General features: G+C 47.2%; 1 protein-coding gene across 1 annotated transcript in view; it reads right to left on the bottom strand.

Moving 5' to 3' along the window:
- Window positions 1-4269: 4269 nt before the first annotated feature.
- The window catches only part of LOC130120537 (ATP-binding cassette sub-family C member 4-like), a 50808-nt gene continuing 41737 nt past the window's right edge, over window positions 4270-13340 (bottom strand). The window contains exons 27-31 of the mRNA XM_056289116.1: window positions 12407-12496; window positions 11775-11947; window positions 10068-10173; window positions 6849-6983; window positions 4270-5412 (exon numbers count right to left, since the gene is read on the bottom strand). Coding sequence (XP_056145091.1) covers window positions 5317-5412; window positions 6849-6983; window positions 10068-10173; window positions 11775-11947; window positions 12407-12496 — 600 coding nt within the window. The 3' untranslated portion in view covers window positions 4270-5316. The remainder of the gene's footprint in view (window positions 5413-6848; window positions 6984-10067; window positions 10174-11774; window positions 11948-12406; window positions 12497-13340) is intronic.

The raw sequence follows: 13340 nt of genomic DNA, 5'->3' as shown, positions 1-13340 counted from the left end.
CTAAAGCAGGCAAAAGGGGTTTCCTATTTGCTGGCCTCTCAAAGAGCCGCATGAGCCAGTTCAAAGTGGCCGGGCCAGGTATTACTCTATGCCGCTCTAAGGGCATTGGTTGCCCCCACCTTCACCCCCCCCCCCAAATAACAGTGTTCTGAAGTTTTTATCTGCATCGAAAAACATCCGTGAGTGAATTACGGTTAATCGTTTGAGCACAATTCTCAACTGATCTACTCACTAAACAAATGAACGCAAACAAAATGGTCGAAGGGGATTTTTCTTATCGATTTGAGTAATTTGGAAAACATCGATACACTCGAGTATCGCGATGTGATACTGTATCGATTCTCAGAACCGCTGTATCGATTCTCAGCTGTTTACACGTAAAGGCTCGCGACAAACATGTTGTGTTGCGTGTAACAACCCCCCACGACCGCTGGATAACAGCGTGATCTACCGTCGGCCATTCGACTCGTCCACGCCAACCCAACAACGTAAACTGAGGCAGGAAGCGGCATAAGCGCAAAGAACACCGGCCTATGAAGCCGCGATATACTGAATCATAAGCCCTGTACCGTGATACGTATCGCACCGCCAGATCCTCACCGACACACGGCCCCGTTGTTAGCTTGAGGAGAAGTGTAACTCCCCACAGCTCGGGAGACTTTAAAGTGCAGAATCAGCCACTACGTCTGCGACCCGTAATTACGGTCTGAAGAGGCATTAGTTGTCCAGACTTTAAGGTGACAAGGTCGGCAGTCGACAAACTGCTGAGGCTGCATGATACAGTATGGGCCGATTAAGCCTTAGATATGTGTGTGTGTGTGTGTGTGTGTGTTGGGAGCGGGGCCACTCGCGCTGAAAGTTGCCGTTTGTCTGCAGAGAGGAAGACGACATCAAAGTGCACCTCCTAGTTAGGGATCATCGAGAAAGTTGTAAATCAAAATCAGGCAGTTCTCAGTTTTCTACTTATACACAGTGCGGCTGTCACAGGAAGAACCAGGTCTAACTAGGTTGTCGTGCCAATCTAGAGTATAAATAGCATCAACATACTCTGAATTGAAGTGCACGGGTGTGTGTGTGTGTGTGTGTGTGTGTGTGTGTAGCTCTATTTTTAACAAGATAAAAAGCCATTTGCTATCACACTGCATCCACTGTCACCACGCGGATCTTGAAAGGTGCAATAGGTGTTCTTTGTTTGTGTGTTTGTGTGTGTGTGTGTGGGGGGGGGGGTCTCAGTCATGTCAGGCCTTGGGAACTTGTCAGATATTCAGTTTGCAGGCACTCTGCAAAGGCGGAGCTCGTATTCTCGGGGGAGTCCCCCCCCCCCACACACACACACATCAGCCCAGGAACAAAGCCGCCATAGTCAATTCTCCTAATTTCACTGCAGCCTGTCGAAATCCCGTCCCCCCCCTTTTCTCCTTCTCTTCAACAAGTACTTTATGCTGGGATCAGTCAGGTCTGAGTTGCCCACAAAAAAAAAAGAAAGAAAGAAGAGTAAAACCTGAGGCTCGATCTCGCTTCCCAGATAGCACCCGGATGTGGGCCACTTCAGGCAGTGATGCGGCACTGCTGGTCTTCTTCTGGCCCTGACAAAACGGATGGGAGCCTGAAGTGGCCCACATGTATAACAGCAAATATGGCTCAAATATGCCGAATCAAATGTGGGCCTTTTTTTGGCAGATCCGGTGCTCTCGGCAACATGTGATCTGGATGTGACCCTGAAGTGGCCCGGGTGGTGAATGGTGAATATGGCCCAAATATCACAAAACGAATATGGGCCCCCTTTGGCAAATATGTGGCACATGCGGCATTACTATGGCTCGGTTCTGGCCCAGATCTGGCAAACAGGAGCGGACCGCCCAAGTGCCGTCATTCCACGCGGTATGTGGGCCCCGTATGGAAAGTGTCGGGCGTGGGACGGGTCCGGGCCGCAGCAGTTTTGCTATCTGGGTTCGTCGTCTCTGTCTGACACTCGCCGACTAGCTCCCTGCCGTTAACACGCCTGCGCCGTGCGTTTCAGTCGGTGTTCGTTTGTCAAACGGCAGCATCATCACAAAAGAAAATGCTTACCCCACACAAAGTTGGGTCCCCCCCCCCCCACTCCCAAAAAAGCAATTGTCTCTTTACCCCCAAAACGGCCGTGTGGACCTACTTCTATACCACCTCATAACAAAAACAAGCTTAAACAATTTACACTTTTTAGTTGTCATCGATACTTTTTGTTACATTGTTACGTTCCATTATTCGTTACATTTTTGTTACATCACCACTGCCGCTCTCAATGGACAACAACGCACCTTTCGCTGAATAGAACGCGTATCGCAACCTCGAATCGGCACCGGCGGATCACTCGCCGCATAAAAGTGCGGACGGGATTCGCTGTCACGGTTTCAACGCGTCCGTCGTCTTATTCACTGCCTCCTCATTGTGCCGGAGCTCATTTTGTATTTTATTTCTTTGGAATTAACTTCATTGTGCACGCCAGCCAGGTTTCCCTTTCTGTTGCTCAGACGTCTATTCATTAAAGCTACATCAGCACTATGTTGACGACACTGCCGTTCGCACACCTATTCAGATATGACTTAAAATGGCCCTATTATGAGCGGCGCAGGGAAAAGTATCCGGTTAATAATACTTATTGTGCAAACTTTGTTGTCGCCATTCTTGCGCGGGCTGTTATCGCGCGGCGAGCAGAGAGGATATATGCTGACTCTGATGTAGATAGGGCCCCGAGTATTCCTATTGTGACGGGCCGCCGGGCGGCGCAGCCCCCTGATAGGGTTTTGAATGCTGTCAATGCTGTGTCATGTGCATTAAGCACCTCGGAGACCCGCGGTGCTCCAGCTGCTGTGTGCCTGCGTCTCGGCCGGGCCCTGGCCCCCAGCCTGACACCCGACACAAAGTAATCACAGATCACAGCGTTTAATCACTGAAACAAGCACTCTGGAGGACCCCACTGTCAATATCCCACTCTCTCATTATCTGTTTGGATTGCACATCCACACTGTCAGATAAACAGAGTGGAAAATTAAGATTAAAAATATGGTAATTTCATTTCAGGCAGCCGGCTCCTCTCACTGGCCCATTATGCTATTGATTACCCCTGAATTCAATTTCTCTTTTCAATGTAAACTTTAATCTATTCGCGACCCAACAATTCAACTCCCGGGGGGCTATTTGAGCGTAAGTAACCATTTAATATGTCGCCGGCTGAAGATTCACTGGCTTTAATGAATTGTGTAAATCACTCGGCTTCAAAAAAGGGAACCGATGGCCCCTGGTTCACGACCCAAATCTGAGCCCCGGTTAAATACTGCCGGTTTACAGCCAGCCAGACGCTCGGCGACAGCCCCGAATGTGGAGTCACTGGCCCTAATTGTTGTCAGTTTGAAGAGGAGCCGAGCGGCTCCTTCCCTAATTGAAGATGACGACATTGTGTTTTAATTAAGACTTATTACCGATGCCGCGCTTAAGATAACGAGGATAGTTAACGAGACAACCCAATTTTGACAATTTCCTTGATTTCGATTCAATTTGAATTTGCCCATAGTAACTGTTGGGAGGCTGGCCGACACCACTTACCATTGTGTAGCGTCATGTTTTACACCAAACACGACAATTTAATATGAGCAGCAGCATGACGACATTGCTGGCTTATCAGTGTGTGTGTGTGTGTGTGTATATATATATATATATATATATATATATGAGTAGACAATGCTGTGCAGGCAAAACACATGACCGAAATAGTCAAGCAATCAGTTTCAGTTTTTATTTGTTGAATTGCATTCAAATTGTGTTGTCGCAACATGGTTTATGTACAGCTTCACAATTGTGATTGTCCTAAGCACTGTCATGGTAGATTGACTATTGCACCCTCAATAAAACTCAACGTTAACAACCGTGCACACAACAGACAGGAAAAACAACAACTGTGGATAAATGTGTACCTGAAAAGGCTCCATTTTCATACCTCTGTCATGGACAAGGTGTGAAATTCTAATTTTTTTTTTGATCCCCCTCCCCCCTTTTCTCCCCAGTTGTACTTGGCCAATTACCCCACTCTTCCGAGCCCTCCCGGTCACTGCTGCACCCCCTCTGCCGATCCGCGGAGGGCTGCAGACTACCACACGCCTCCTCCGATACATGTGGAGTCGCCGGCCGCTTCTTTTCACCTGACAGTGAGGAGTTTCACCAGGGGGGATGTAGTGCCTGGGAGGATCACGCCATTCCCCCCAGTTCCCCCTCCTCCCCGAACAGGCGCCCCGACCGACCAGAGGAGGCGCTAGTGCAGCGACCAGGACACACACCCACATCCGGCTTCCCACCCGCAGACACAGCCAATTTTGTCTGTAGGGACGCCCGACCAAGCTGGAGGTAACAACGGGGATTCGAACCGTCGATCCCCGTGTTGGTAGGCAACGGAATAGACCGCTACGCCACCCGGACGCCGAAATTCTCTATTTTTATTACCACTTGAAAACAAGTCAGGGTTTTAAACGCGCAGCTGAACATCCTGCTCCGACACATCGAACGGGGGGCGAGAGCTCACAGCAGGTTTTCAGTGAGTGGCGAAAGCTCTGGAGAGACTTTGAGTTTACATACTTGTGTCACACACATGCTCTTTGGTGCGCCGGCAAATTCAAACGCCATGACATAAAGCTTTACATTTGACCTGCGTCAGTGTTATCTGGTGACCAAGGACTGAGGTAGCAATACAGCCGTTAAAGTCAAAAGTGCAAGAAGACCAATCTGCTTTTAAGACAATCAATGAGTACAGTGCAATTACAAAAGATCAATACTCTGATCAAGGCACAGTAATACTGAAAACAACCGGTGTCTCCTCTAAGGTTCTCCTCCTCTTAAAGCTCGTTCAGAATAAACTCCCAAGACCTGGACTCTTCGTCCTACGTGGTCACGTTCGTGTCAAGCTGAACAAATTAAGAAAACAATCATTTATTGCACTAGAATAAACGCATCCAAGACCGCCGCTCTTTCAAGTGCCGGTTTTGGATTCAGCTACCCGAGAGGCCAGAACACACACACACATAAACACAGTGGGATTTAATCAATAAACAGCCGTACAGTATCACGCCGCCACTACAGTCACGACCTGCCTCGGACGCTTGCCTCTTTTCTGTTACATGCCCAGGGACTGTGCCAGTCAAACATGCTACACCGGCCTACTGTGTGTCGAACAGACATTTTCATTTGATGGACCGTGCCGTATTGGGTTGCCTTCTGACAGTAAGGGATTGCCTCAGCGATGGGAAAGCATAAAGACACAGTGCGGGGTCACAGCGACTCTCCAAAGTGTCAAAGGGATGTCTCGAAGATGACACGGCTCTCCTCGGCACAGCGAACGTCTGTCACTCCGACCGGCAGACGGCAGCGGCTTTTGTTCGTGTAAACCTGGAAGGGTATCAGGGAAGCAGTGTCACAGATGTACAAACACACAGTCTAATCTATCTGAGATCTGATAAGGGCTGATTTATGACAGATCCGCAGCTTGGTGGAGGGATCCGTCACCTGACGGAGCATGCAAAAGTGGCTTATTTACTCCTGAAACAACTGTGAAATTCGGAGGGGGGGGGTGGGGGGTTTGCATCTGCGATAATCGCCGGAATTACCAGACGACTTCGTTTTCACCAATAGCGGCTCCTAAATCTGAGCAACCTGATTTACAATTTGTAGATCTCCTCAGAAAACGTGTTTCCATGTTTATTCAAAAAGTCCATAGAACAGTTTTCCTTACACAAAGAGACCACAACAAAACCAGCGACTTCTGTGGCACCCGATTCGAGAAGAAAGGGTGGAAAACGGGTAAGCCCCCAGTATTGGATATACTGTACTGCCGAGGTTCTCATTCAGCTCGGACAAAGCAGCCAGAGGTTGGTATCAGATGGTTTAACGTTATTTTAACTTTGACTGACAACTATAGAAACTTCACACTCGGCCTGTGGAACGTCTCAGTATTTAATAAGTGGTGTAAGACAGTTATGGATGTTGCGGTAATCTGATCGGAGGAGAGCCCCCACTACAATAAAGAAAGGAAAACGTAAAGGGGCTTGGACAATGTCGCCAGCAATCCGCCAGTGTGCGGGGTAAGAAGATACCAAATAATACCACAGTGTGCTGAGTCTTTGAAATCAGTATTTCACCCATTTCATTCTGCGGCTGAGGAGATACAGCTCTGCTGATAAATTTGTGCGAGGGACAGAGAGAAAATGAAATGATGCCTACTTTTTCTTATTTCACAAAGACCTGTTTGAAGTTGCAATACGGTATCTGTAGTCGCAGACAGATGCACATAAAAATGGAATTGAACAATGAATAGCCGGCTCTTATCTGCAGAGTGTCTGAAGGGGAAATACATCACAAATGAATTTCACAGGGGAAAAAAAAAAAAAGTGGACATTCTCTATTACAGTAATCCCCATAGTAAGTTTATCCCAAATCGTGATGAAGTTAAACTCAATATATCAAAATAGATATAGTGCAAAGAAAGCTGCTTTTCTGGAATCATCTCTAAAATGATCTCAAAATTACATTGGGGGGAGAAAAAAAAGATTAAATGGGGTCTTCTTCGATAAAATCATAGGATGTAAATCTACAAAGTGGCAATTTCTTTCATGAAATTAATGTTATGGTGCGGCAACGCTCCGAGTAGGCCCTTTAAATTAAAATGGTAATCAAGCTTCTTTGCATTGTCAGGGCTAGGCATATCTTCAGTTGCTCCGATGTGTCGTTTTCGGAGGTGAGCGAACACATGTACAGTCAGAGCTAGAAATCTGGACATATGCTCCCTGACTCCACAGCACCAGGACAAAGGTGGGCGTGGTGGTTACCTGCTTGGCTGTATGGAGCAGGGAGTGGGCCTCGGCTCTGCCGGTCTGCTGGACCATCTGGAAGAACGCTCCATCCGGGTTCTGGAGCAGGACATATGGCTCGTCGTACTCCTGGATCCTGCCGGCGTCCAGAACCTGCAATCACCCGCATGCACAGATGGGTGTGTGTGTGTGTGTGTGTGTGTGTGTGTGTGTGTGTGTCACCACCTGTGTATTTTACCTCTTTAAAAACTAACATTTCAGCTGTTTGACTGCTAAGCGATGCACGCAGACAGCGCAGGGCAAAAGGGGAAACAGTAGTTCACTGCACCTTGGAACCCTCCATTTTATGTGACTCACGCAGACGGCAAACACGGGGGGGGACCTGTTTTTTTTTGCCCGACGGGCCCGTGGACAATCAGCACAGTCTGTTAGCAGTGTGAAAGTCTAGCACGCTGACACTGACAGACTGAAGATCAGCCATTTATCCGTGCATTTATCCAGGCATTTCAGCGGCTCAAGGGAGGTCCCCCAGTCAAAGCCAACAATCACACCCTATACACGCAGGGGAAAATTACCATCATTTCTCTGTCATCACATGCCATGTAAACCACACAAAGAATAGCGCCAATTCAAGGAGCATGGAAGGGACTACCATTATATTACAGACAAATTTAAACAAGAAAGATCTTCTTACAATGGGCGACGAGTGGTTTGTAACAACTTAAGCCTCGTTTTGGCGAGTGTTGAGTGTGAAAAGGAGAATTTTGAAGCTGTTGTAATAATCAACAGTTCAGTAGAAGGATGTTAGACTATTGCGTTTCAACTGAAGAAAACTATGTCATTCAATGTCAATCAATTGCGTAGCTTAAATTTAGACTAGGTAATTAAATTGGCTTTCAAGCGGGTCCTGCCGGGTAGCATGACAATCTGGGGGCGTTTAACTGGAGTGTAGGTGTGGAACGGTCCTCGCTGGATGACATTTGGCTTTTCTCTTCAGCCCTCTCAGTGACCAGCCAGCCACCAGGCCGTGCACTGTCCTTACGGACAGCAAACAAATGCTACCACAAATGGTACTAATTGGCACCTCCGCAGGCAGTAGCAAGGAGAGGCCAAAGATCAACCGGCATGGGGCAGGAGCGCAGGCACAGGCACAGGCTGACCTACTGGCTGAATGAGCGCGAACGCAGTGAGGCAGAAATTGGTCCAGATGTAGTCATATACAATGAATAGAAACTCCAGAAAGGTTGCGTAGCAGGGCCTGCACACTGTCAGCTGGGACTGTCAAGGCAAGTCAAGTTTATTTGTATAGCCCTAAATCACAGTTCTCAGAAGGCTTTAAATTCCAAGAATATCAAGTAGATGCAGTAGATGACACCCTCTATCCTTCACACGGTCATGTGTCAGATGAGATGTATAATGCTAGCAGATCTATTGAAGTGCGTTTAATTTTTTATACTCTATTTCACATTCTAGTTTGCACTAAATACACAAGACAGCATACTTGACAGAGTAAAAAAAAGGCTTCTTCCAGGTTCAAGCCACTATATCTATCCGCCATTTTATGTGCAAGGCCTCATAAGATGAGCCAAACTCCGTGATGGTTATATTTATCTCCACCAGTCGGTAGCCTGGAGAGGATTATACGTTTGGTCGCGCATGTATGTGTGTGTGTCTCTCTCTCTCTGCGCTCATCTCATATACTACTGGACATACCAGCCTAAAACTTTTTGTGCACAGTCAAGACTGTATGGTGAAGAGCCTCTCATGGTTGCAGTGATTAAAAACCTTCGAAAAATGTTTATTCTCGCTATCGCCACGCACTCTCTTCATTCACTCGCTAGCTCGCTTGAACAACGCTGCTTTACATCGCTACCCGCTCTGAGGGAACCGTACGCATACGCGACTCACATCTACGGTTGAGTCAGATCAGGCAGTGATAGTGTCAAAACCAAAATATTATGTATTCGGGTATGAGTCTTGAAAGTAAATGAGAAGTCAAATCATTTGCTGCTGGGCATCCGGGTAGCGTGGTGGTCTAGTTCGTTGCCTACCAACACGAGCATCGCCAGTTCAAATCCCCGTGTTACCTTCGGCTTGGTCAGTTGTCTCTACAGACACAATTGGCCGTGTCTGTGGGTGGGAAGCCGGGTGTGGGTATGTGTCCTGATCGCTTCACTAGCGGCTCCTCTGGTCGATCGGGGCGCCTGTTTCGGCGGGGAGAGGGAACTGGGGGGAATAGCGTGATCCTCCCACGCGGTACGTCCCCCTGGTGAAATTCCTCACTGTCGGGTGAAAAGAAGCGGCTGGCGACTCCACATGTATTGGAGGAGGCATGTGGTAGTCTGCAGCCCTCCGCGGATCGGCAGAGGGGGTGAAGCAGCGACCGGGATGGTTCGGAAGAGTGGGGTAATTGGTCGGGTACAATTGGGGAGAAAAAATCCAAAACAAATAAAAAAATCATCGCTGCTGATCTCAGCACAGGAGAACTGGAGGAACACTGGATGAACCATGCAAAAGTGGCATAGTCCCCAATGTTAAAATTCCACTACAAAAATACAATTTCAAGAGTAGGATTAATCGGTCACAGCTGGAAATCATCTCAGTAGCTACAATAAAACATTTCCCATGGCTGAGCTATGTTTTCTTACCATTATTTTATGAATGAAAGTCAAACAGCAGAGCAGTCATTCGCCTTGATTCATTTTATATCATGAAAACTGCGACAGTTAAACACATCTGAAGTCTCATAATAAGGGCTTTGAAATTATGATAGCCTGATGTCTGTCATTTCATGTCAGACTTGGTCGCTTTCATGTGAGGGTCCGCCTAGGAGGCTGCACATCCACAGACTGACGGTCAAAACCTTTTTATTAGGTAGATTGCTGCATATTAAAAACTCTTCTCTCCATATCGCTGCAAAAAGTCTCATAATGGCAGGAAAAACACCTTTTTCTGTCTGTGTATATGTGTATTTTCCCTTCTCTCGTTAGGTGAAAAAAAAAAAAAAGAGTTTGTCGCCAAGTTCGAACACCACAGAAAGGGGAGATGCGTACGCCTGGCGGAGATCTGCACTCTACTGAGTGCACTCTAGTTTTACTCTTTTTTAATTTGTCTCCTGCTCTCTGTTTATCTTAATTATCTACTCGCCTGTAAAACTATATGAGCAAGTTTATTTGTAACAGACCCACTGACTTGTGTGCTCAACCAATCATGGGTCTCCTCTGTGTCATTACTTACCAGTATTCTGTCACTGTCAATGATAGTGTTAAGCCTGTGAGCAATGGTGAGGACTGTGCACTCTCGAAACTTGTCCCGGATAGTCTGCTGGATGAGGCCATCAGTTCTAAAGGAGCAGAGGGAACACAACACCTCAGCAGAAACAAAACTCTCTTCCCACAGACCCTTGGGCAGGGATTTTACTTGGCACAAAACAATAGCTGATGCTCTGCAAGGTATGTGCAGCTGCATACACTTGTAGTACAGAGTACCAGAAGACCTCCATTTAACCAAGGTGGTGAAAGAGAATACACTGAACTATACCATTGTAGCTCGTCACTGCTGACTGGTTTCAACACTGATCACAGTTGACAGCAAGGATGCAAATGAGAGTTTGGTAGTTTAGAATACAATTGGTAGTACACCTTCAGTAAAGCAGAAATAGAACACTGTGGTTGATCAGCTACCCTTTGTTAATTTTTTACTTGTATCAGAGGTGCTTGAGGTTGAAAACTCATTTGTGAAGTTATCTCATAGAAAAAAAACATCCAGATCCCATAAGCTTGTGTTGACTACAGACCTTACTTCAGAGGTATAACCAAAATCCCATTCATATTTCCCATAGAGACAGAAGCAAAGAACCCATGGCGGCGCCATCTCCCAGCTTGATCTGCAAATAAACATCATCCCTGAACTACGCTATTGACTTATGTTTGTTTAACATCTGAGCAACCTACCCACTGCTGACTGCTCTGGGCCAGTTATAAAGAGAAATCAAAATAATGGGGCTTCTTGGGTAGCGTGGCGGTCTATTCCATTGCCTACCAACACGAGGATCGCTGGTTCAAATCCCTGTGTTACCTCCGGCTTGGTCAGGCGTCCCTACAGACACAATTGGCCGTGTCTGCGGGTGGGAAGCCAGATGTGGATATGTGTCCTGGTCGCTGCACTAGCGCCTCCTCTGGTCGGTCGGGGCGTCTGTTTGGGGGGGGGGGGGAACTGGGGAGAATAGCATGATCCTCCCACATGCTACGTCCCCCTGGCAAAACTCCTCACATTCAGCTGAAAAGAAGCGGCTGGAGACTCCACATGTATTGGAGGAGGCATGTGGTAGTCTGCAGCCCTCCCCGGATCAGCAAAGGGGGTGAAGCAGCGACCGGGACGGCTCGGAAGAGTGGGGTAATTGGCTGAAAATAAAAAATAATGTAACCCTCTAACATAATCTGTTCACTACAAAGCATGAAGTTGTGGTTCTTCGCATTTTACACTAATTGAGGAGTGTGACATTTGATTTCATTTGGCGAGGTATTGGACTTTAGGGCAAAGTATTTATGTATTTGCTCAAAGTTTGGTCTGTCTATGGATAAATTTCTCCCTATACAGTACAACTTTCCCCAGAAAACTATATTACACCACACTATATTAATGGACCAATATCTGATGTTTTCTATTTTTTCCATGATGATTAGAATTATCTCAATTCAGTATCAGTTTAAACAAACCCTGCTGCGGCAACATTCGTTTATAGGCAACTAGTTGCATATGAAATGGCATGTCAGCGATCCGTCAGCAAACATATGCCAGCCAACATATCACACTGACAAATAAAGTTATTAATCTTCTGTTCTAATTTTTTCTAAGGGCTCCTGACAGAATCGTCTTAACTCCCCCCATACGGTGTCACTGCTTATCCTAAGGTGGACATCAAATGCTCAAGTGTCCTCTGACCTTGGGTCCACATTGGCTGTGGCTTCGTCAATGATGAGGATGCGGTTTTTCCGGAGAATGGCCCGGGCCAGACACACGAGTTGCCTCTGACCCATGCTGAAGTTACAGCCCGACTCAGCGAGCACCGTCTCCAACTTCTTGGGCATCTCTTCCACCGCGGCCCTCAGCTGCACCTGCAGAGAGGGAGAGCAGAGCCCCAACCCTTCATTACTCCTGCATAAAGGCCTCCTGTGGGGATGTCTTTAAAGAGCCATCCAAACACACCCATTAACCGCTTGCCACAATAAAGGGCCGGGTCTACCGATGACCTTGGCCAGTGCTCTCTTGTGGCCAGCCTCTAGCTTTAATCCAGGCCACCAAACCCATTCATAGGCAGGACCAGGAGCTGGAGCCCTTCACTGTGGGGGGAGCCTTCATCCCGGTTGGCCTGACTGCCCAAACACATCTCCCTCTGCATTTTCAATGGTTCCCAGTTACAAGCCGCACATTGAGCTGGGCCCCACGGCCCTAATGGGATTTCCCCCCATGACTTGTGGCGAGCAGGGAGGCTGAATGGCAGCATTGTGCAGGGGGACAGAGGGATCCCCCCCTGGGCTGATGAGGGGGAATCATTCAGAACCACGCTGGAGTACCTCTTGGAGTGCATTCCACAGGTCTTGGTCTGTGTGCTGGCTGAAAGGGTCCAGATTCCTCCTCATGGTGCCCGTGAAGAGAACCGGGTCCTGGGGATGGATGGATATAGAAAGAGAAGGCCGTGGCCAGTTAAGATAATGACGAGGGGGAAGACGTTTGAAAGGGTTAAGACAGGCTTTATTTAGTACTGCAAGGCTATGTGTGAGGGAAAGATGCTCACAAAGGGCTTGTTACACTCAGGAGCCCCATTCAACGCTAGGGCCCACTATGCTTCAGTAAGTTGATCTTTTTACTCAGAAAACCAGAACTTGTGCAAAAGGTGTCGGTTAGAAAAAAAAAACCTGCAGAGGTTGACAGAACTTGGAATTTGAATATATAACGCCAGACAAAAAGTGCTGCGCGGTCACTCATCCACACGTGTGTTTGTGTTAAAAAAAAACATCTGCCAAAAGTCACAAAGTTTACTGAGTCAAATACACAAGCGTCAGTTATCACATCAGTTGACTGCCTTTGGAAAGGACGGTCTAAGCTGGGATTCTCTGGATATGTATTTAGGGTGAGCCACACACCTGTATCAAGGTTCACGCTCACGACCGTCTTTAAGAGAGTAAATAAAGCTCTTTATTACAGTGAGACAGTCTGCCAGTCTGCAGGTGCTGTTCCAGCACGTCCCTCCGTTTGCTGTTCAACCCAATACACAGAGGCAGGCCTACATCTGCTTATGTCAACTCAGATATTTATTCATAAGTCTTTTTTCAACCGTTTAAGTGATTTACTTAACACTTAACTGGGTCCTGTCCTAGCGGGTTATAAACAGAACCACATATCTCTTCAAGCAAAAATGTAAATTCAAATAGGAGCTTCCAAAGCATCTTCACCTCATTGTTTTATCAGTGAGCAAATACAACGGGGCTCTCTGCTGAGACACAACGC

Source organism: Lampris incognitus, chromosome 11 (assembly GCF_029633865.1).
Source record: "Lampris incognitus isolate fLamInc1 chromosome 11, fLamInc1.hap2, whole genome shotgun sequence".
In the NCBI taxonomy this organism is placed as follows: Eukaryota; Metazoa; Chordata; class Actinopteri; order Lampriformes; family Lampridae; genus Lampris; species Lampris incognitus.
The sequence above is the reverse complement of the archived record's forward strand: the minus strand, read 5'-3'. Positions and strand labels throughout refer to the sequence as shown.